Below are 23167 nucleotides of genomic sequence, written 5' to 3'. Positions count from 1 at the left end.
CTTGATTCAACTATCAACCACTGAAACATCTACCAACAAGAGATAACAATCTACCTTCGCCCTTACCGTACGGGTAGGTTCTTTCCATGATCACAAATACCCAGAAAGCACAGTAACACCCCCATTCTCATCGTCAGTCTCCTCAGGGTCAATCTCACCAACCATACTGAAACCGTCATCATCGTCCACTGTTGGGTACGTACCATTCCGAGACTGTGATCTGAGCAGAATACGAGGCACTCGCGAGGGAGCGTCGCCCAGGCTGATGGAGTCGTCATTGATGTACTTGTAGTACACCGGTACGGTGGAATGGGTGTCGGAATCGTGCTTCTTGCCACGGGGAGACTTCTTCTCCAGCGTGTCCTTAGCGTCGTCTCGAACACTATCAATGATCTTGCGCAGAAGTTCCAAACTTCTCGCATCAGAAACAGTAGTGTCGTTGTTCTCGAACATACCCGGGAGTCGCCAGTTGGGGTAGAGATTGAAGTGCGTATCTCTGACCGGTACCTTGTTTGGGTGTGAGGTGAAGTAGTAATGACACAGTCTGCAAGTTGGTTTGCTTCCACCGATGTACTCCCAGCCGTTCCAGTAGTCCCAGCACTCTTCTTCGGCATGACGAAGGAGGTAGTCATGGACAAGTATCTCGGCGTGTACATAAGGCCTGAAAGTTCTCTTGCAGAGCTGTATCCGGATGAATTCGTCAAGGCCGAGCTTTTGCATGTCTGCCGCATTCGCGAGAAGCGCTTGCATGTCTTCATCGTCTGAGGCCATGTTGCGAATGATGGATGCGGCCGTAACCAAAGACGATTTCGGAATAGGCTTCAGAATTCGATCACTCGATGGCACCGCAATTACTTTGAAGTCTTTGAACATCGATTTGAAGCGGTCACTGGCTCCTACGATGACTTCCGCAGCTTGGCGGAACGACAAGAGACGTCCGAGATAGTGACGGAGCTCGCACCAGGCCTCAGAGCTGGTGAGGTCTCCGTCTTTGGCGTTGTCTCTGATGGCCTTATCCATCGAGGTGTTCTTGATTGCGAGAATAGCCTTGATAAGCTTCTCACAGTCGCTCAAGACTGTTGCTCCTGAATCAGTCCATGTTCCAACTGCGGTAGACTAAACATGAGTGAATACTCACACTTATCCTGCAGTGAGGAGGATGCAATGTCTTGCGGAAACTCAGCTTTTTCCTTGAGAAGTCGGAGCTCGCCAGTGACTTCATCCAGTCTCTTGAGCTCAGAAGAAGAGGCTTTGATGCAGGAATCATCAGCAAACATTGATCTCAACATGTCATGTTGAAACTTGAGATGGACTATTCTTACTCTGTGATCTCTGTCGTCTGTAACTGTCTTTGATGCAATCTTTAAGGCTCTTCGATAGCTGTTCCAGATACGCCTGAACACGAGGAAGGTTGAAGAGAAGAATTCTCCACAACACCCGCTTCGTGAGAGGCTTTTCCTTGAGTTTCTCTGGGTTCTCTCCGACAAACTCAACAAGGTTCTGAACGAACTCCTGAGCTTCGATGAGATCATTGTGGTTCCTCGCATTGGACCCAAAGACGAACTTAGGGCCATCGCGGCCCTTGAGAATAGCGAACGAGGTGACGGTATCTCCTCCCCGGCGATTGTCGCAAACCTGAGAGAGCTTGTCGACAAAAGACTGAAACGCCTGTCTTTGGGTCTCAAGATTGTTCTTGGGCTTTGCTGTTGGTTCGCTGAACAAAATGCGGTGGCTCCGACATGATTCTTTGAGAGCATGCTCGAGTATGATGGGCTCATAGAGGAGCTGTTTGTGATTTGGTACAGATGTTGCAGGCATTTCGTGTCGAGTCATAATTGCCTGGTGTTCTAAAGATCAGAGTGGAAAGGCTTGAGCCAACAGAGCTTCATCACAATTGAAGCGGAAAATCCAAGTCGTGCTGTTGAAACCCAAGTAAATATATCAATTGGGTTGAGGGCGTGGACAGTAATTCGTGGCTTTAAATACGGACGCCTGGATTTCGCGAGGCTTTCCGGGCCGCCTCGTCCATCGAGCTGTGTTCAAGTCCTCCATCCCCGCCTGTATTGCAGGTAACATTGTAGATCGTCTACCGTTATCTCGAACTTTTTCCACTTCCACCTACGTCAGGTCATGATACCAACGATGTGCACTTCCACGAGTATCGGTATGCTTCGTTGGACGCATTGCGATGTAGGAGGGACACTTAAAGAAACCAATGAAACAAAACCGGTGACGGCGTGGCCTGCCATTAGGGGCTGGGCATCAGACTGGCGCCAGAATTACGTGCATTTCGCACTTTCAATGCAGCCAGCGGGCAGCCAGACTCGGGCCTCAATGCAGCATTACCGCAGGAATCTGTATGCCACTGCCAACCAACGCCGCTGAAACCTGATCTACATGGTATCTTTCAACCAACCTGCCGTTCCATTGGAAGCCGAGTGGTGTCGCCGTCATTAATTCGCCTGATGTATCTGTCGGCAGATTGTTAGGCCCATCCAACACGCGGTTCACCGCCTACAATCACAAAATTACAATTTGGTTCCCTCCAACATGATGCAGGCCAGAACCTTCACTGGCAAACCACATCACTTGAAGTATTGTAGGGCGGCAAAGATGCTGGGGATTGGGTCATTGGAGTGCGACTCAGGGGCAAAGCACTTGGACCCTCGTCTTCTACGGAGGGTCGAGCAGATTATGGGGGTGTTGGAACTGGCCCGACTTGAGAGCTGATCAGGTTTTCTCAATCTATCACCTTTCAAATCGATGCGACTGTGTGTGGTAGCACCATCTACTTCAGTATTGATCAAGATCTAGATGCCGACACCCATCACAACCAGAACACGGCCTCCTACACTCAAGTTACAGCCAGTTGCAACTCCCGATGTAAGTTTGACCTCTCTATCGCAGCTCTTTCGGCTTCAGTAGAAGCACTCATTGACGTCTGTCAGGCTGCAGTCATGATTCCCCGCGCGTTTCGGGATGGCGCGCAAGATCCCACACTATTGGAAACAGGGGACGAAGAAACCCTTTCTGTCGCGAACGATTGGCTCGAGAACCATGGAATCAGCCCGTATGGCTACCTTGACGGATCACAGGACAATGGGACCGTGAATCCAACCCTCTTACATATACAGGATGGTGTCGTGGGAACCCCTTTTGAGATGGCAGCGTCACCGCGTCCATAGATGTCGGTCGATGCCCCATCCACAAATGCCGTTGGTTTTCTAGGTGATAGGGAGAACAATGATTTTCCAGCAGTAACGGAAAGCCCATCCACCGAAGACTTAGATCAGGGTTTCCTTTGGCACTCCATCTCTCCTGTTGCACATGCTCAACCAGAACAAGTTGTAGCTCTCCCTGCTGGCAGCGCCGAGACAGTCAATCGTTCTACGAGTCGGAAGAAAGGACGTGTTTCGTGTTGTCACTGCGGCGACTGGTTTCCTAGAAACACTGAGCTGAAGTAAGTGAACCCTCTCTGCTTTATTTTCTGTCACGCTCTTACGCTCAGTCGGCTAATGTATATACTCCAGCAAACATATCAAGCGATATCATGAGCGTACTATTTCGTGTCCGGTTGGCTGTCTTGGTCTTCTGTTCCCATACAAGAAGGATATGTATCGCCATGTTCGGGTCTCTCATCAGCGCTACGCAGCAGACCCAACAAACAACATTCCATTTGATGGAGGAGAATGTCCTTACGGAGGGTGTACAAAGTTCTGCACGCGGCGAGACAATCTTAGGAGGCATATCAAGGAGAAACATCTCAGCATGAAAAGGTCCTGATCAGATAGTCACAAATCATCATGGTAGCTGTTTCCTTTCTATTCTCTGCTATGGCACCGTAGAGCCTAAAACAATCGGATGTGAAACCCCAAATCAGCTCGGAATAACATCAATTCTTGGCGGGTCGTTGATCAATGGCTCAGGGGTGGCTGAGACATCAGCAGCTCTGACCAAATCTTACGTTGTATTACGCTTGGCAATGTCAGATTAAACGACCCCCTCTCTTCCTCGACGAGATCTTAAAACAGTTGATAATCGGCAGTCACCGCCATCTATCAGCAACGAAACCAGTTCGGATATTGTTAATACTCGTCAACGCGGGGCATCCTTACCTTAGATCGCGATGCCTAGGATGCAGGGCATTCTTCATTCCCGATCCTTGCACGAGCATTGCATCAATCTTCCACCGATAGAAGATATTGCAAACCCAGACATCAGTGGGATTGGGGTAAGCAGCCAGACCATTGCCCGGTATCACCGCTGTAGCAAAACTAATACCTTAAAGGTGACGATCGGCTTCGTGGGGACTGGATTCTTGATACTCGTCCTTCTGATTATTTACTTCGTCTTCGCACATGATCCTAAGCTTGATCCGCTTCGGGCTTTAGACAGACCCAACCAGAAAGCCGACTGCCCCAATGCTGTCGATGTGGCTTTCCTGACGAGGCTTCGATGGTGTCTCGCATTCATCGGTCTCGATTTTCGGCACGTGCAAGATAAGAACCACAGCAAGAAAATTCAAAGAATATTCAACAAGGTCTGCAGAAATCCGGTGGTAGTTTCAAACAAGTATTTTGCTCATTTTGTTAGTGTGTTATTACCATGAGCGATGTTCAAATCGTCACGGGACTTGCGATTCTGATCAGCGCGTTCCATGGCTTAATGTACTCTCTTTCAGCCTATCACTGGCAAATTATCATTTACACCGCGTGAGTTTGCATCGCGTTTCAACATCATATCTTACTGTGCCATTGCTGACTTCGGCCCTCAATGTACTCAGGTGGTTCTCAACAGTAACCCACTTGGCCGCCCTTTCATACCTACGAAACTTCTACTTCAACCACATGTCAAGATGCATATGGAGACTCGTACTCATGGCTTGTGTCGTAATCATGCTTCTAGCCGCACTGATAATCGGCATGCCCGGCAAGGGTCGCGAGTCGTCACCCAAAAACACGGATTTTTCCACGACCCAAACAACGTACGCCATATGCTATTGGGATACAGAGAGAAAAGACTGCGTCAGAACTGAGCGTGAGGGAGCTGAAGACGGATGGACTTGTAGAAGCGGAGGAGGCGGTAGAATGGCCGAAACGGTCTTCTCTGCCTGGTTCGTCGTCTTTGGTTTCCTGTCCCGCGCCGTCAAGATGAGCAAGGGATTCTCGAACTTCCTCCGTGCTCGTCGGAGAAACTCAAGAGAGCAACTCAGTCAGCTATTCCAATGCCAGAGCGCATGGATGACCCGCGGACTGAAGTCTAGGCTTTACGGTTTATTGATTGTTTGGCCGTTGCTTTCGGTTAGGCTGTTCGGACGCGTATATCTGGAATTATTCACATCATTCCTGTCTGAGGTGAGTATCAGACCCAAATCTGATTCCAGATTTAGTGACAAAAGTTACATAGGTCTTCTGGATAATGGTCACCGCGGCTTGGGGATTCAATCGGCTTTGGGATTCCCGAAAAGATGCCCCCGAACAAGAAGATGAGTGGACCTTTGGACAAGTTGCCGCCGTTGTGCTCTTCGCCAGCCCTGTACTTGTGGTAGTTGAGGACTTTTCTAGAATATGTAAGTTTTCCACCATCTCGTGAAAGAGTCGAAGCGCATGTCATCTCATACTTGGTGGTTCTAGACCGATTCTTCCGTCAATGCTTCGATACGAGTCACCGGCAAAATATGAAACTTCAACAGCAAGATAGCCCCACGCAAGATCTCGTTTCGGTTCTCTTGGACCCTTCACTTTTCTGGTCAATGCAAACAGCCGGGGTGGTCGTGATCAACCAGGTCTTATTCAATATTGCTCTGGTGGTCATCCTATTCATTCTTAAGCCAGATCAGAATGACAAGTTCGAAAACCGGCTTATATACCTTTCTTTGTACTACGGTGTCTACCAGCCTGCTCTCTGCATTGCCTTACTGCTGATAGGGTTGACTGTGGAGGGCCACTCGTTGCAATGGTTGCAATGGCTGCAAGGGAGGCGCACATTCTGGACCGGTCTGGTTTCATCATTATCGTTGTTCTCAGCGTCTACTTGGTTTCTTTGCACAATGATCTTCAAAACATCGTTTAAGTGGGAGGCTTTTGACATTAGGAGGCTTGTTCTTGTCATCTTTATGCCTCTCATTGTTTTGTACTCTACGTACGTGTGTCTTCATTTGAGTGGCTGGCGCAAGCCGAGTTTCAATTCCGAACGTTGCGGAAATAGGTCAGATGTTGGATTAGAAGGCTAGCAAATCATGACATTTGAGGTTTCATACCTGTGGACGTCCTTGACTGCCGTTTTAAAACCGAAAGAGATCGATTTGGCCACTGTGGATGATGCTGCAGTGTTTCTGGTGTCAATGGTGTAAAACGTAGACTTAGCCTGGAGGACGTGAAAACAGGGGTAGTCCAGCGGAAATATAACAGTCCACTATCTCGAAAAGGACATGAGGTACTTGGTCTGCCCACTGTAGCTGTCAAACGCATGATGACAGGAAGGTCTTCCTGTAAGGTAGCGCTCCATCGAGAAGCAATGTATCTTCCAGCTGGACGCATGACTTGGGTCAACTGGACCAGGCCAACATGCCGTACACCAACCGAGCATATCTGATAGGGCAATACCAGTCAGCAGCACGTCGTCCATTCGTTCGTGTAGTACCCCAGAGACTTGAAGGTGTCATCAGCAGCCCACAAGAGCCCCATGTACGATGGCATGACAGTGGCGTGCGGGAGCCTTTTAGGGAACTACGGAGGATAAGGTTGTGAACATGAGGAGGTTGTTTCCCCGGATCGACAGACCCCTTGCAAGGATCGCATAGCGGTTTCTTCTGGGCAAGATGGCGAGACGTAAGCCGTTCGGGTTGGATAGGGACATAAATATGAAGGTTGACCCCCCTCATATTGGAGGTTTGCACGACATTGGCATCGACAATCAGCACTCGAATCCTGAATTATACAACAGCTGCCACTCATCCTGACAGCAGCGACAGGGCAGTTCCATACGATACGAATCCTTTCATACCGAAAATGAGACGGGGCTCATGTTGAATGGACCTAGCCCATTGACCGGATTCAGTACGCCCCAGGATCGTATGAGAGTGAACGGTGAAGTCGGGATTTATGACAGACACGAGAGACTCGGCACACACGAGAAAGACATACGGAACATGAGAAGACAGGAGTCGACCTAGGTTCTCAACTTCTCAACAGAAAAAAAGGGGGTTATGGGGCAGTACAAGACCAACACGAGGGACCGCAAAGTTTGTCGTACCACATGACAGAAAGCTCGGTCTCGAACAAGGAGACTTGCAGAGATGAAAATGAGGTGAGAAATCAGCGGTAAGTCTTTGAGGGTGAGCATGACCCAAGATATTTTTCCAGTGTCCCTTCCTGCCGAAAAGATCGTTGCTGCCCCCACTGGCTTTGAAGCCCCGGATCGCGGGCCCCACTGGAACCCAGCTATCGGATCAAATGGGAGGTTCCTATTGGAGCGGGTAAAATGCTGGCTAAATAGACGCAGGACGCTAAGGTCGGGCCAGTGCCGTCCAGTTGCGTTGCGCACCTATCACCCGGGGGCTTCAGCGGGACCGGTGCCCCTCCCTCCCGCGGGGTTCCTTCCCCCGGCGGTCACAGCTGTGAGCTCACGCTGTTGCTATGACGCGCCCCTCTAAAAAGTTCACGATACGGGCAAGAACGTGTTAGGTACCTAGGTAGGGAAAGAGCTCTCTGGCAGCTTCCTCCTTGCTTCTTTCCTTATTTCAATATTGTTCAAAATTTTTATTTATTTTTTCTAGTAACTGCACCCCGCTTACCTGCATCGCCGACAGCTCTTTCCCCGGTCGACAGAGAAGAGTCTCGACCGGGCGAATGCCTGCTCAACATGGCAAAGTCGGAGCAATGGCAGGGAGAAAGGTTCAGCCAATGGATAATATCGAGGAAAATTGTCATGGTGACCAAAGCTTCAGACGCGCCGCAATGAGGGGCACTTCAACGACCACCACCACCACCACCACCACCGACTTATCAGTTTCTTCTTTTTCTGATCCCTTCTCTGCCACCGTCTCGCATCCCTACAGATTCCCCATTTCTCTCCCAATCTTTTCGTCCACTTCCCCCCAATCCCCGTCGGCCATCTGCTTGGTGCGGGTCAAGACAGCTGTCATCCGTACTTACGTAGGTAGCTATTTAATCCATTGCGCGCAAGCCCACGATCTTAAGAGCTTTGCCTTGCCACTTGCTCCTCTCCTTCTTCCTCTTCACTCATATTTCTCTCCTCTGTGCTTCCTCTGCGATACCCCTCGGAATACTCAGCTTGCGCAAGCCTACGAAAACTGCACGTTCTAATAAGCTTCTCCCCTCGGTGAAACGACCCCCGACCGCAAAAGTCAGATCTCCAACTCCTCTCTCCAACACCAACAACCCGCAAACCATCATCATGGCCGGCATCGAAGGCAAGAGCGTACGTTCTATCCGGCACGATACCACCACTCACGGAACAGAAGCTGACCGTCGCAGAACCTCTCTTTCATCCTCAACAAGCCCCACGACGTCGAATTCGCCGAGCGCCCCATTCCCAAGCTCTCCGACCCCAACGATGTTCTCGTCGCCGTCAACTACACTGGCATCTGCGGTTCTGATGTCCACTACTGGGTCCACGGTGCCATCGGCCACTTCGTCGTCAAGGACCCCATGGTCCTCGGCCACGAGTCCGCTGGTACCGTCGTCCAGGTTGGTGATGCCGTGAAGACCCTCAAGACCGGTGACCGCGTCGCCCTCGAGCCCGGATACCCTTGCCGCCGCTGCGGAGACTGCCTTGCTGGCCACTACAACCTCTGCCACGAGATGCGCTTCGCCGCCACTCCTCCCTACGACGGCACCCTCACCGGCTTCTGGAAGGCCCCCTTCGACTTCTGCTACAAGCTTCCCGAGACCGTCTCCCTCCAGGAGGGTGCTCTGATTGAGCCTCTCGCCGTTGCCGTCCACATCACCAAGCAGGCCCAGGTCACCCCTGGCGCCAGCGTCGTCGTTATGGGCGCTGGCCCCGTCGGCCTGCTCTGCGCCGCTGTCGCAAAGGCCTTCGGTGCTACCAAGGTCGTCAGCGTCGACATTGTCCAGTCCAAGCTCGACTTCGCCAAGGACCTTGCTTCCACCCACACCTACCTCTCCCAGCGCGTCTCGGCCGAGGAGAACGCCAAGAACCTGATCAAGCAATGCGACCTCGGTCCCGGAGCTGACGTCGTCATTGACGCCAGCGGTGCCGAGCCCTCTATCCAGACTTCCCTGCACGTCGTCAGGATGGGCGGCACCTACGTCCAGGGTGGCATGGGCAAGGCCGACATCAACTTCCCCATCATGGCCATGTGCCTCAAGGAGGTCACTGCCAAGGGCAGCTTCCGTTACGGCCCTGGTGACTACAAGCTTGCCATTGACCTCGTCGCCAACGGCAGCGTCAACGTCAAGAAGCTCGTCACCGGCATCGTCAGCTTCAAGCAGGCCGAGGAGGCCTTCAAGAAGGTCCAGGAGGGTCAAGTCATCAAGATCCTCATTGCCGGCCCCAACGAGAAGGTCGAGAGCGAGATCAGCACCTCTGTCGATCCCAAGAAGGTCGCCGAGAACGGCAAGCAGGGCGGATGCTGCTGAAGATCAGTCCACACCACAATCAAAAGCGAAGTTGGCGAGTAGGCGTATCGGGCGGTTGGCGATTTGTTTCACGGCGCATGCAGCATGTACGGTTTGGCGGGGACATGTGTATTGGTATATGATCTGAATGAACATCTATTGTTATCTCACTCCGACTCCGCAAGCAACGACCAGTACCCATCCTCATCCGTTACCCCAGGCTCGTGGTTGGGCATGGTACGACAATCCACGCCCGGCTGGCTAGTGTCGGCTGGTGAAACGCTTAACGGCAAAGATTATCGGCCGGCAAACGGAGCATGCCAAGTCGTGAGGCTTCAACGGGTGTTATTGCTGGTAGGTGGACTCATACGGTCACTTGCTCGCTGGATGGCAGCATGATCAGGTATCTACCATGAAACCCATTTCCTCGTGCTCATTAGCGCCAACACGTCCAGAAAGAAATGAAAAGCTGCGCAGGAATCCGCCCACCCGTTCAGCTGAAGACGCCACAGCAGACTAACGACCACAAGCATCACCTCCAGCCCCCGAACCGGCCTAGCCCGGCGCCCCGGTCTCCACTCATTCCGCCCTCTGCCCCCGGTCCCCGCGGAATCAATGTCTGATATTCCGCTACGCAGTCGCTTCAGGCTGCCATCCCAAGACACGACATCGCCAGTCACAGCGCAACGTCAATGCCACGAACGAGTCATCGCCGCAACATCTACCGCGTGCGTGTCCCACAAAGAGACCTGCCGGCATCGCAGCCCTGCCAAGACAACCCGTTCAACACCATGCAGGAGCTGAACCCCTCTCCCCTGGCCGCTTTGAGCTCGATATGTCCACAGTTAGGCATTTTTACCATACGAACCCGAGAAACAAGACTCTTCTGCCCGCGAATCCCTGAGACTTGAGCAAGGCTCTGGGATCGCAAGCGGCTAGAAAGGACCCTGCAGAAGGGCGTCCTCGAGAGTTGACAACGGATGAGGGTGGCTTCATTGGGCGTCGACAGATGAGATGGCGTTTTCTCCTACCTTGACTCGTCGTAGAATCTCTTCTCACATTCTTACCGTGGTCTCAGCCCATAAGTATGCCCATGCCGCCCAGCCATGGCGCCCTGACATCTCACGACCTTCAGTTTCCCTTAGCATCTTGGCTGTGATCCTTTTGCGGTCCTACTTCAGACCCTCACGGAGCTGTGTGAACGCCAATATCTTGTCAGAGACATTCTTCAACAGCCATCACGATGGATAACACACAACAGCAGCCTTACGTCCAGCCTCAGGCGGCGCCGCAACAGCAGCAGCAGCAACAACACCAGCCGCAGCATCATATGACAGCCCCATCCTCCGCCACCGAAAACACCATAATCACAACCCCAGTATGGCTCATGGTCATCCGCGGCTTCCAATTCTTCCTTGCCATCATCATCCTTGGCCTCTCCGCTGCCATCATTCACTGGGTCTACATGGACGAGCTCGGCCTGTCCCTGGCCATGGTATGCCTGCTCATCCTGGGAAACACAGGTCACCAACTAACACCCACAAGTCCCTCTTCACATGGATCATAGTCCTCTACGCCGTCCTCACCGAGAAGATTCCCGGCCTGCGCAAGGCGTATCACGTCTACGCCGTCCTCGCCCTCGACCTCTTCCTGTGCATCCTCTGGCTCAGCACCATGGGCGCCACCGCCGCCCGCCGCTCGACCTTCACGGTCTCCGTCACGGCCTCGTGCTCCTCGGACGGCTCGACGGTCAACTCCGGCCGCTGCACCATCCTCAAGCGGTACATCGTCATGGGACAGGGCGCCTTGGCCATGTTCTCCGCCATTGCCGGGCTGTCCGCGCTGCAGCTGATCCTCTTCCTGGTGACGTTCATCTGGACGCTCGTAACGTTCCTGAAATGGCGCAAGACCAACGCTCCCATCGCGGCTGCTGGTGCAAGCCAGGGCGAGATCCAGATGGAGACAAAGCAGCCTTTGTATTCTCAGTCGACGTACAGCCAGCAGCAGCAGGTTCCCCAGCAGCAGCAGCAACAGCAGCAACAACACGTCCCTCAGGAGCAGCAGCCGTACTACCCGCCTCAAGCTCCCCAGCAGCAATACCAGCAACAGCCGCCTCAGCAGTATCAAGAGATGCCGGCTGGGCAGCAGTACCAGCAGCCCAACACCCAGGCGTATGAGCAGCAGAACCATCTCCATCAACAGCAGCAACACCCTCAAGCTCCGTATCACCCGTCTCCTGTCTCGGCGCCGGGTTCGCCGCCTCCTCAGGAAGGGTACAACTACCCTCCCCAGGAGCTTCGTTAAACGTTTACATCTAGCTTAATGAAAAGAGTTGTGATACGGGGGTAATGCGGTCATGTCATTAGGACACAGGACGAACGTTATGGATATTAATGTTTGATTAATCAATGATACCTCGACTTTTCTCGTTCAATCGTCTCTTCCTATCCTGTGACTCAGTTGAGCATGCCCAAATATCTCGTCTCAATGACAGTGCCATCATTTGCCCCCTTGACCCCGATCTCGACAACCTCCCCGGGAACAACATCAACCAGGTTATCCGCAAACACGACCCCATCATCCTCACATTCCAACGCGACACCCTTGACAGGAACCTCTGCACTGACCTTGACCACCCCACCGGCCAGCTCAGCCTTCAACTCCTTCGGCTTCTGCAGGTGCAGGTACTTCAACGGCTCCGGCCAGTTGACGTACCTCGCGATCTGCTTACCATCTCTCACGAGGTACGCCGCGACGACGGTCCTAGCCTCGTCGCCCTTCTCCCTCGCGGGGACTTCAAACGCCGCAATCTCAGTCGACCTGTTCTCCGGAAGCAAGAACCCGCTGTGCACCGTCTCCGCGTACGTCTCCTCGCCCGTCTCGACATCCCACGCCTTCACAACACAATCCACCGTCAAGTCCTCCAGCATCAGGTTCGACCCCCAGATCTCGACCCGGTGCTTCACCTCGACGTCCACGCGCGTGTACTTGTCCCTCGCGTGCTTGTGCTCCGTCCTCGTGATCCCGATCGAGACGGGCGCCATCTCGCGCTTGACGGTGTAGTACGCGTGCTTCGGCCGGAGGTAGTAGTCGCAGATGGCCCACGACGTGACGGGCCAGCAGTCGTTGATCTGCCACACGAGCGCGCCGCCGCAGTACTCCCGCCCGGGGCCCTTCCACTGCCTCTTCCACAGGCGGTAGGCCGAGGCCAGGCACTCGGCCTGCATGAGCTGCGTGCAGTAGACGAAGTGCTCGAGCGGGTCGGGCGCGTAGCGGAAGTTCTCGACGAGGTAGAGCGCGATGCGGCGCTCGTGGCCGTCGGCCTTGTTGTGGAAGTCGATGGTGGACGACTGCGGGTAGCGGTCCGGGTCGTCTTTGCCCCTCGGGAGGAACGCGTCGATGGTCTTGACCGAGGGGAACGCCTCCATGCCGAACTCGGAGACGAAGCGGCCGACGAGCTTGTCGAAGTTCTGGTACTTCTCCTGCGTGCCGTGCCAGACGTTCCACTGGTGCAGGTCGCCGACGGTCGGGTCGCGGGTGTCCTCGCCGGACCAGGGGGAGCCGAAGTGGTAGTAGACGTCCGGCGTGAGGTCCTTGCAGGCGTCGACGAGGATCTTCTCGTAGATGTAGCGCGCGGGGAAGTCCGTCTTCAACCAGCTCTCCTCGTCCTTGTTGGCGAGGTCGTAGGTGAGCTTCTCGCTCTCGGCGTACTGGTAGTCCTCGTTGTTGCCGACCCAGATGACGATGGACGGGTGGTGGCGGAGCATCTTGACGTTCTCCCTGGCCTCCCTGTCGATGGACTTGAGGAGGTCGGGCCAGGTCGGGTAGTTGCCGCAGCCGAACATGAAGTCCTGCCACACGAGGATGCCGTACTCGTCGCAGGCGTCGTAGAAGGCCTGTTCCTCGTAGATGCCGCCGCCCCAGACGCGGACCATGAACTGGTTCCCGTCGGCGAGGAGGCGGATCCAGTCGTAGTAGCGCTCCTTGGTGATGCGGGGGATGAAGTTGTCGGCGGGGATCCAGTCGCTGCCGCCGCAGAAGATGGGGACGTTGTTGACCTCGAAGAAGAAGGAGGTCCCGGGCTGGTCTTTGACGGGGCGCTGGACGAGCTGGGCCTTGCGGAGACCGATCTTCTTGGAGAGCGTGTCGACTTCCGAGTCTCCGGAGACGAGGGTCGCGGTGACTGTGTACAGAGGCTGCTTGCCGTATCGGACGGGGTACCAAAGCGCCGGGTCTTGGATGTGAAAGGTCGCGGCGACGTCGGAGTCGGCTTCTGCTGCTACGGTCTCGGAGGCGACGGATTTGCCGTCGAGAGAGACGTCGAAGCGGACCCTGGACGCCTTTCCCTCGATCGCGGCGTGGGCGACGACCTTGGCGCTCTTCAAAGAGTCGTCGACGGTAGTCTGGAAGTAGAGGTCGGAAAGACGGGATTCGTAGATTTCGAGGTTGATGGGTCGCCAAGGACCGCAGGTGAGTAGCGTCGGGCCCCAATCCCAGCCCTGAGAGTGTTAGTGAGAGAGAGAGATGAAGGAGACACGATTGAATACACACCCAGTGGTATTGAGCTTTGCGGACGGCCAATCTCGAGTTGTCGCCGTTCCAGCAGCCCCATTTGTGATCGGGATACTTCTCCACGAGCTTCCAGCCCCGAAGGTAGGCGCTGTCGAAGGTGATCTCGAGCTCATTGTCCCCATCCTTGTTCAGCACCGACGTGACGTCGACCCGCTCCGGAGTGAACATGTTGTCTGTCTCGAGGATGGTCTTGCCGTTAAGCACGACAGTCGCGAACGTATCGAGACCATCGAAAGCCAGCACCGCCTTGGCGTCGTCCGGTACGGTCTCGGAGGCAAAGGTGGTCTTGTACAGCCATTGCGCCTCGCCGATCCACTGCACGTCGAGCTCGTTCTTGCCGATGAAGGGGTCGGGGATGACGCCGTGGTGGATGAGGTCTAGATGGACGTTGGTCGGGAACTGGCTGACGGCGAGGAGCTTGCTGTCTTCCTTATCGGCCTGTCTGAACTGCCAGTTCTTGTCGATCGGGATCACCGTTCGGGGAGACATGGTGCTTCGCGGTGTGTTAGCTGCTGTTGAGCCGTACGGGAGGCTTGCGTGGAGGCGCATTGAGAGGGCAATTAGGGAGGTGCGCTTGCCAATTGAAGGCGAAGGAATCACGAAAACAACATACGAGTTGGGGGAGTATGTCGGCTTAAGACTGCGAGTGTGACGAGATGATGTCTCGTGTCCAGCACCCTGCGAGCGTGGTGCCCCGCGGTGGATGGCGGGGTTCTGAGACTGGGGTGTTTTCTGGGGTGAGGGGCAGGCCTCAGCGGTTGTTTGATGAGATGAAGGACAGAGCTCGAACCCGGACAATGACGATGAAGATGATTTTAGTTAAAACAAATGAGCAAGACGTCAGTTGTCTGTCTGCGAGCTAATGGAATATGAACATGAATTGACTTGATCTCTAAAACAGAGCTAACGGCGGGAGGTGTGCTGAGTTCAAATACTCATGAGCACTCCACCTCATCACCTCATACAGCTCTCTTCATACCTACCAAGTGAGCTGCCCAGGATGCAGGATCAGGATCAGCACCTAAGTCAGGGATCAGGAACCATTTCTCAGTCTGAACGACGGGACGACATCCGCCGAGATGCATCTCCGTACCTCGATGCAGGTTGCCTGACACCGACACTAGAATAATGTTCCTTCTCCACACCATCTCCTCGGCGAGTTGTTCATTTCTCGGAGAATGAGGGACGCCTCTTTTCTCCAACTCAAGCCTGGAGGCCAGTCCTTGGATCATGCAGCTTATGGACAGGCGGTAATGACGAGTAGGCTGAAGGATGAGAGGCCGAAGCGAACCTCGGGCCTCAACCTCACTCAATATTGAAGAGGCCCTGCAGTTCCTTCATTCTCTGAATCGAGGCCTAAAGGCATTTCGGCATCTCATCCCATTCGAAAACCAACGTCTTGGGTCCAAAAGTCTCACCACTCGGGAATATAAATCACCACTTCGAGTGGAGAGCTCTCTAGTTACCCCAAATACCTTCCCCAAACCCCCCTGGCCTGCCACACCTCGGTGGGGTTCTGGCACGGAGGGAGGCCTTCCGTTTTCCTCTTCGGGGTTGGGCTCGTCTTGTCTCCGATGCCATCGCATCCTCTCGACGCCGAGGATAGCCTCATGCCAACTTACACCGAAGTTCCCTACGTCAAGCCAGCTTGTCACCAACCTCGAGACTGACAAATTGCTACGTCCTATGTTGGATTTGTGGTACCACTCTGCATCTCGTTGCTCCGGTCTTGAGGTTGTGGATCTCGACATCAACCACTGAGGCACTGGCATTCCCGACCATTCACATGAAAAGAACCAGAATCTGTCGTCGCCTTGTTTCTTTCACGTTGGAAGTCGATCCTCCGTCTTCCTACATATCCAGATGAGTTCAGTCGCATGATATCTATTCGTTGCAAGTTGAACGACTGCAGCACATCCAAGGTTCACCTGTTTCGTCCCTTTACAGATGGTGAAGGTGTCATTAATGTATGTAGCTGTAAGCAAGTGTATGTGTACGGCCAGGCCCGACCTGGGGAACGAGGTATCTATCCCGGAACGCCGACCCGACTCGACATGTGAAGCGAACCTCCACTGTCGTCAGGCAAACCAGATCCCCAAAGCATCTCCTCCGACCCTTGTCCGCTCTGGCATCAGTAACACAATTTCCCATCAACTCCTCGCAAACTCCAAGCCCGCAGCAATAACAAAAGAAAACATGTCCATACGAAGCCTGCGCCTTGACTTGCAGCAGACGCCTGTTGTTTCCCACCTCTTCCCTGTCGGTGTCGACATTAACAGCAGTTCCTTCCCCTTCGTCTATTGGATAACGTGAATACTTCTTCCCAGTCGCGCAGGCCCCAGTTTGCGCCGCTTCTTGTGTTCCGTCGACCCCTCCGTCTCCGGACAGAGCCCGCTTCGTCGAGCGTCGCGCCGGTCATCGAACTCTTAATGCTCGCGCCGTCGCTGGCGCCCGCGCCCCAGCCTCCGCCGTAACCGTCGCCGTACTGGATGCCGCTCATCGGGTCGTCCGGGTCGATTTCGCCCAGCTCGATCTTGGTGAGGATCGTCCGCGCAAGCTTCGCAAAGATCTCGTCCACGTTCTCGCCGTTGAAGGCGCTCGCCTCCATCACCACGGGTATCCCCACTTTGCTCGCCCACTGGTTCGCATCCGAGTTGCTGACCTCGCGGCCCTCGGGGGCCTCCGTCGCCTTTTGTTGCGTGCCGAGTGACGGCAAGCTGGTGCCGGCCGAGCCGTTTGTGAAGTAGGACATGGAGCCGACGCTGCTCGGCGTTGGCGGGGGGAGGCTCGTATCGATGAGGGGATCGGAGGCGAGGTCGAGTTTGTTTCCGACGAGGAGGCAGGAGAGGTTCGGCGATGCCAAGGCGCGGGCATCGTTAAGGAATGGTTGCAGGTTGCGGAAGCTGGTATGGGATGTGACGTCGTAAACGAAGATGGCGCCGGCAGCGCCTCGGTAATAGGATCGCGAGACGGAGCGGAAGCGCTCAGTGCCGGCAGTGTCCCAGAGCTAGATTCAACCATCATTAGCATCTCCGTCCTTACATATATAATAGAAGAAGCCATAGGCAGCGCACCTGCAACTTGATCCGTTTCCGCCGATTTCCGGTGCCGACTTTGATGATCTTGCTCGCGAACTCGACACCGATGGTCTGGGACGATAAGACGCGCCACTCATTCTTGACGAAGCGGTGTAACAGACAGGATCTGTGTTGGGGAAACCATCGTCAGCCATGTCTCGAACCCTTGGGGTATCTTAACCGGAGTTGCTCGCGTGCCCTCTTCGGGGCTCAAACGGGACTCACTTTCCAGTGCCGCTCGGTCCCAGCAGGATAATCTTGGCGAGATAGTCGTACATGCTCCCCAACTCCTGCGCGTCCAGTCAGCCATTCTGTCGCTCAATATCGGGGTTCATCCGTGGGCGATGCTGACCTGCTGGCCGGCGGTGCCATCGCTCTCCTCGCTGGCGGCGCTGGAGCGACGCGGTCTCGTCATAGTGGCGGTGCGGAATGTTGATTTCGGGGTTGCGGTGATCGGGCCGGAAAAGTCGGGCGTAGGCGCAGCGCAGCGATAAGGACGGGATCGCGATGTTTATAAGCAACAAAAACCAAAGGCGAAAAAGAAAAGATAGGCAAGTTGGCTGTCTCTAGCTTGGCGCGACGTTGAGGTCGCAGCGAGCAGTCCGGCCTGCGTTTCGGGTCGAACAAGGGAGATGATGTGATGCTGCAAAGGTTGAGGTGCAGATGTCAAGGCTGGCTGTATTCTTGGAAGCAGCGACAAACAATGACGGCAGACCAGCGGATCTTGGACCTGTGACATGGGACGGTCGGTGAGGTGGACCGCCCTGGAACTCTGCTACAGGGGACGGGAGGCTTGAGCACCGGACTCTCAGTGGGTGCCCGGGTGACGGCCGCACCTGATAAAACTGATAAGGTACCCGACATGCTCGCTTATCTTATCAGTCCTGATAAGACATGGAAGGCCGTGAAGCCACACCGAGCCTTCGTACCGAGGCTTGACCTCACCTGTACCGAGCTTTAGGGGATCACCCGCTGTAAGCAAGTCATGTCACCAAAGGTACAGACACCAGTCAACAACACACTCTCTCCATGCCTCATACATGTGACGAAACATTTTTGACTTCCATCCAACAACTCTCGGCATCATGAAGATTGACGGCCGCACTTTTATCATTTCGGGCGGGTAAGCAAGACATTCCCGTTTGGATCCCAACGTCCCCGTTGCGTCGTCCCTGATCACATGCCAATACGTCAACGATACCCAAACAGAAGCTGACTTTCATCCCAACGCAGCGCCTCCGGGCTGGGACAGGCCTGCGTGGAGGAAATATGCAGGTCCGGGGGAAATGTCGCCATCTTGGACATGAATGAGGATTTGGGGAACGAGTTGGTCTCCAAGCTGGGCTCCTCGGCCAAGTTCTTCGTCTGCGATGTCCTCGAGACCAAGAGCATCGAGGCCGCCGTCAAGGGCACCGCCGAATGGGTGAAGCAGACCGGCAAGCCAGTCGGCGGCGTCATTCCAGCCGCCGGTGTAGGCAACCCGGCGACGGTATGTTCTTATCCGATTTCGAGGTGTACAGTAACTGACCAGGACCAGATCCTCGACCGTGATGGCAATCCCTTCAGTCTCGACCAGTGGGACTTTGTTCTCAACATCAACCTCCGCGGCACCATCGACCTTACCCGTCAAGCCCTCGCCCTGATGGCTAAGAACGAGCCCTCCGCACCGGACGGCGAGCGTGGCGTTGTCATCATGGTCGCTTCCTCTGCTGCCTTTGACGGCCAGAAGGGCCAGGTCGCCTACGCTGCCAGCAAGGGCGCCGTCACTGCCATGACGCTTCCCATGACCAGAGACCTCGCTCGCTTCGGTATCCGCGTCGTAACCATCGCTCCCAGTCTTTTCGAATCCCGTATGACGGCCGTCATGGGCCAGAAGGTGCGCGCCAGCCTCGAGAAGGCCATGGAGTTCCCTGTGAGAGCGGGTAAGCCCGAAGAGTTCGCGGCACTGGCGAAGCATGCTATTGAAAACGTCATGCTCAACGGGACGGTGTTGCGACTTGATGGCGGCATGAGGATGCCGAGTAAGATGTAGACTAATCCATTGTAAAAGCAAATGCTCCCCACCTTTTCTTCTGTGCCACATGCTATTCGACTGCGTCGGAAACAATGTATGACCACAGTTTGTTGAAAGGCTTTGTGGTGATCTCTGGTTCTATCTATTGATCTTGAGTTATGGGGACGAGCCAAATACTCAGCAACTACCACGACTTCGCCATGTGGCAGAATGTTCCATCACGACCACTCGCTGTAAGGCTTTTGTTTTCTTTTCCTTGAGAAATGGCTTTTTCCTCCTCCTTCTTTCAACTTTCGCCCTCGAGGATCGCTTTTCCTCAGTCCTTTCATCAACAATATCGGCACCCCAAGGCTTCACTTGCAACAGCCATTCGAAAGCTTTCCGTCTGGCGAGAGGTATTCCAATGTCCTGCTCCATGGAATCAGACAACCGAAGCGGCCTCGTGATGAAACCTCACTCGCCTACTCCTACGGACGCCCAAGATGTTGGCAGTCTCGGTTCGGGATCCTCTCCCACCAAGAATTGGCTTGTCTCCTTACCCTTGGAGCTGATCCTCGAGATCACCGAGCACTGCGCGTTATTGGGTGAGGGAACTGCATCTGCTCTCTCCTGCGTCGACACCAGGCTGCGATGGCTCTGTGCTACCGTCCTCTTCCGCAAAATGCGCATCAACTGTCCCGAAGACGAGCTCGGCCGTCATCTTGCAGCCATTCAAGACAACCATCGCATCCTACAGAGTGTTCGGTAGGTCCATTCTCCTGCCCGTTCATTTCTTCTAAGCTCATGATATCTCTGCAGTGTCCTGGATATTTGCACTGAAGGCCCTGACCGTTCCTCGGGGCGTCCCTGGCGTTTCATTCACTCTCGTGTCAGCGATGCTTGCTCCGACGATACCCCGGTTCTTCTGGCCACTGTTCTGCAGCAGATGACGAACCTCAAGGACCTCTGTCTCGACCTTCGCTACAGCAAGAAGACACTCCTTGGGCCCCTTCGCAAGGTCTTCCTCGAGCAGAGCATGACCTTCCCGACTGTCAGGGGCTTTGCCTGGGCTGCGGGCACGACAGCAAAGTTCATTCCTGATGTGTTCCCAAACTTGCATGCTTTGAGTCTACACCTCAGCTGTGCCCCCAAGTCGTCGCCTGGTCTAAAGGGGATTGCTCCGAAGCTTCAGCAGCTTCGGACCTTGGAGCTTTACAAGCCCGGTTGGACTTGCGAGAACATCGCTCAAGTCCAAGAGATGTTCCCGGAAATTAAGTGTTTGATCCTTGGTGGTGGACTCAGAGATGATCTTTGGGTAAGATGTTTGGCCTCGCGCTTTTGTTTCTCTTTGCCCTTCATCACTATCACCATTTCTGTCCTCTTCCGTTCCGGCAGTAATCTCCTAGGAAATACACCACTGACCACAAACTGTTTCCAGAATATCACACCCTCCCTTGATCTGTTCCAGAACGTGAAGACCTTAGCCCTCGGCACGTGTGCCTCTGGTGGTCGTGTTCAACGGGTAGCGAGGTCAGACCGTGGAAAACCGAACCTTGACAGTCGGTGGAGGTCAGACAGTCAAGCTTGGAGGGCCGATGATATCTTCAGCATCTGTCGTCGACTAGAAACGGCTTACCTGATGTCCCCGAACTACCGATCAGTTCGGTGCACGCCCAACCTGGAGAAGCCCACGAAGAGCGACGGCTTGGGATTGATCCACGTTGACGCCGTGGCTGACTGCGGCGAGTACGGATGGCCTTCTTTCTGAACGAGAGTCTGCTTGGTGGACCGGAGTATGGGGGCGAGGTAACGGGTGGATGGGCAAAGTTGACCCAGTTGGGCACATGCAGCTGTGTATGAGTAGCCGAAGTACGCGCATGGCCAATTTTGCAATGTCGACAAATTGAATCAAAGTGAAGGAATAGAACAGGCAGGTCTTACGTCGTGCCGGTGATATGGTCATGTTAGAAAGCTGCGATTTGCTATCTACTCGTAAAGGTAGGATCTGCACGTACACCAGCGTCTCATCTTTATTGCCAGCAGTGACTTAACAGTAGGTATGATGGACTTCCCGTTCTCGTTCCGCGCCAGCTTTTCGTTCACTCCGATCACCATGTCTCCATCCTTCAGACAAACTCGGAAAGACTGGGCCAGAAATGACCCTCCTCTTTGCTGACCTCGTTGACCTCTCCAGATTCCTCGTCCTTGACGGGGCGGAAGCGACATGTGTCAGCCCATTCAAACATGGTCTCAAAGACCATATCGACAAGCTCGGGGCATCCACGGAAGAACTTCTTCGCGACGACACCCTGGTCCTCCTTGAGAGGGTGATCCTCCCGAAGCTCCTCGATCTCCATGAAGTACCACTTGGCGCGGGTGGTCTCGATGTCCGATTCAGGCACGACGACTTGCAGATCGGTGAGGGCCAGGTGCTTGAGGTTGGTGAAGCGCTTGAAGATGGGCACCAAACCCTGAAATTACTCCTCGTCAGTTTCATCAAGCTTCGGCCGGTGTGTATATGAGTGGAAATACTCACGGAGATCTTCACATTCTTTACCTCTCCTCCTACCGTCAAGTTCTCCACAGCCGGAAACAGGTCGGCAATCTCCCGGATACCGTCTTTCGTCCAACCGGCCTTGTAGAGGTGCAGAGTGTTCAGCTTCTCCTTCAGCTTGGGCGCGATCGCCGCAAGGCCGGGAGTCTTGCAGGGTGTGCCGCAAACGTGGATACTGAGGGCGCGCAGCTCACTGAAAACCTCGGGAATGAAGCTGACGGTGAGGGTGGTGTGGAAGATGAGCTTTCGGACGGAGGGCATGACCATTCCCTTGAGTTCCTTGCGCAGAGGGATCAGCAGCGACTGGTTTCCGTCTCCGATGATGAGGCTGAGGTCTTGGAGGTGCGTCATCTGGCCGAGGACCTTTGCTAGGAGAACCGGGGCCTCCTTCTCGCAAGGTTGGCTGACGATGTCGTGCTCGTCGAAAGGCTCTCGCCTAGGGCCGTTGGTATGAACACGCAGGTAGCTGAAGCAGTGTTAGTGTTCAGGCGGAGACGAGGTGGTAGACTTGACAGCCGAGGAAGAGAGGAACATACCGGACGATCTTGAGAAGGCGACTGCCGTCGATGGCTTGAAGGTGGCTACGAAGCCGATCCTCCTTAGTCCACAGGGTCATGGTCTCAAACATGATGGGTATACAAGCTTCGCGGAGCTGCTTGTTGACTTGAGACAGCGCAGTAATCGCGCTGGGCCGGCAATATCCGCGACTTGGCTTCTTGCACAGCTCGAGAATCGCGAGGATCAGCTCTGCCGGGAGAGTAATCAATTGGGCCTTGGCCGAGGTCGAAGCGCCTAGAGCGTGAGGCGGCTTCGCGATGCTCGTATCGCTCGCAACAGGGTGATCAATTGGCTCCATGGTGTCTATTGTGAGGCCTCGTCAGGAGTTCGCTGCAGGTAGAATCTGTTGCGTGTAGAGAACTAAGGTAGATGAGGGGTTGAAGAGATGGAGTGTGGAAAGTTGAAAGCTTCCCTCCGCAGATAGACTTCCAAATGGTGCTGATAAAGTGAGGTAAAATCGCAGATCAGATGGTTCCAGACAATTCCCACGTCCGCACGAAGGTTGAAGCAGGGCCAAGGCATATTCACCAGAGATTTCACTTTACCTCTTTCACGTCAAATAGGTACCTATAGGCAGCAGGGCGTACTACATCAAAGCCAAGTAGCAATACACAAAGACAATATGACTTTCTCCATTGATTGGATTCGAAGGCAAATGTACGTGGATTGATTGAACAAAACAGAAGCATCTGCAGTATATTATCCACAAAGCAAATAGGGGATCCTTCCTTGACAGAGTCACTTCAACCTTTGGACGTTGCGGAGAGTCTTGGTCTCAGAAGGGAGTTGATCATGATAGAATAGATATTTT

The 23167-nt window shown here is 54.2% G+C and overlaps 8 protein-coding genes across 8 annotated transcripts; 4 read left to right on the top strand and 4 right to left on the bottom strand.

Moving 5' to 3' along the window:
- Positions 1-90: 90 nt before the first annotated feature.
- On the bottom strand, positions 91-1818 carry CkaCkLH20_10048 (uncharacterized protein; the record flags this gene model as incomplete). Its single annotated transcript, XM_038892763.1, has 3 exons — positions 91-1076; positions 1139-1249; positions 1323-1818. 3 exons carry the CDS (start codon positions 1816-1818, stop codon positions 91-93), a joined length of 1593 nt encoding a protein of 530 aa, XP_038742012.1.
- A 6477-nt stretch (positions 1819-8295) lies between these two features.
- On the top strand, positions 8296-9623 carry CkaCkLH20_10047 (putative alcohol dehydrogenase GroES-like domain-containing protein; the record flags this gene model as incomplete). Its single annotated transcript, XM_038892762.1, has 2 exons — positions 8296-8442; positions 8499-9623. The coding sequence occupies 2 exons, from the start codon at positions 8296-8298 to the stop codon at positions 9621-9623; spliced, it is 1272 nt and encodes a 423-aa protein (XP_038742011.1).
- A 1222-nt stretch (positions 9624-10845) lies between these two features.
- On the top strand, positions 10846-11906 carry CkaCkLH20_10046 (uncharacterized protein; the record flags this gene model as incomplete). The annotated part of the gene is made up of 2 exons (XM_038892761.1): positions 10846-11097; positions 11148-11906. 2 exons carry the CDS (start codon positions 10846-10848, stop codon positions 11904-11906), a joined length of 1011 nt encoding a protein of 336 aa, XP_038742010.1.
- A 152-nt stretch (positions 11907-12058) lies between these two features.
- On the bottom strand, positions 12059-14723 carry CkaCkLH20_10045 (glycosyl hydrolase family 2; the record flags this gene model as incomplete). Its single annotated transcript, XM_038892760.1, has 2 exons — positions 12059-14101; positions 14154-14723. The coding sequence occupies 2 exons, from the start codon at positions 14721-14723 to the stop codon at positions 12059-12061; spliced, it is 2613 nt and encodes an 870-aa protein (XP_038742009.1).
- Positions 14724-16446: 1723 nt separating this feature from the next.
- Positions 16447-17666, bottom strand: CkaCkLH20_10044 (Ras family protein; the record flags this gene model as incomplete). The annotated part of the gene is made up of 4 exons (XM_038892759.1): positions 16447-17181; positions 17249-17378; positions 17477-17541; positions 17604-17666. The coding sequence occupies 4 exons, from the start codon at positions 17664-17666 to the stop codon at positions 16447-16449; spliced, it is 993 nt and encodes a 330-aa protein (XP_038742008.1).
- A 670-nt stretch (positions 17667-18336) lies between these two features.
- CkaCkLH20_10043 (uncharacterized protein) lies at positions 18337-19283 on the top strand (the record flags this gene model as incomplete). The annotated part of the gene is made up of 3 exons (XM_038892758.1): positions 18337-18374; positions 18485-18740; positions 18789-19283. The coding sequence occupies 3 exons, from the start codon at positions 18337-18339 to the stop codon at positions 19281-19283; spliced, it is 789 nt and encodes a 262-aa protein (XP_038742007.1).
- Positions 19284-19668: 385 nt separating this feature from the next.
- Positions 19669-21012, top strand: CkaCkLH20_10042 (uncharacterized protein; the record flags this gene model as incomplete). The annotated part of the gene is made up of 3 exons (XM_038892757.1): positions 19669-20009; positions 20064-20559; positions 20683-21012. The coding sequence occupies 3 exons, from the start codon at positions 19669-19671 to the stop codon at positions 21010-21012; spliced, it is 1167 nt and encodes a 388-aa protein (XP_038742006.1).
- A 358-nt stretch (positions 21013-21370) lies between these two features.
- On the bottom strand, positions 21371-22654 carry CkaCkLH20_10041 (uncharacterized protein; the record flags this gene model as incomplete). Its single annotated transcript, XM_038892756.1, has 3 exons — positions 21371-21715; positions 21781-22264; positions 22335-22654. The coding sequence occupies 3 exons, from the start codon at positions 22652-22654 to the stop codon at positions 21371-21373; spliced, it is 1149 nt and encodes a 382-aa protein (XP_038742005.1).
- Positions 22655-23167: the final 513 nt, after the last annotated feature.

This window comes from Colletotrichum karsti (assembly GCF_011947395.1).
Source record: "Colletotrichum karsti strain CkLH20 chromosome Unknown Scaffold37, whole genome shotgun sequence".
NCBI classification, from domain to species: domain Eukaryota; kingdom Fungi; phylum Ascomycota; class Sordariomycetes; order Glomerellales; family Glomerellaceae; genus Colletotrichum; species Colletotrichum karsti.
This window is presented reverse-complemented; position numbering and strand designations above follow the sequence as displayed.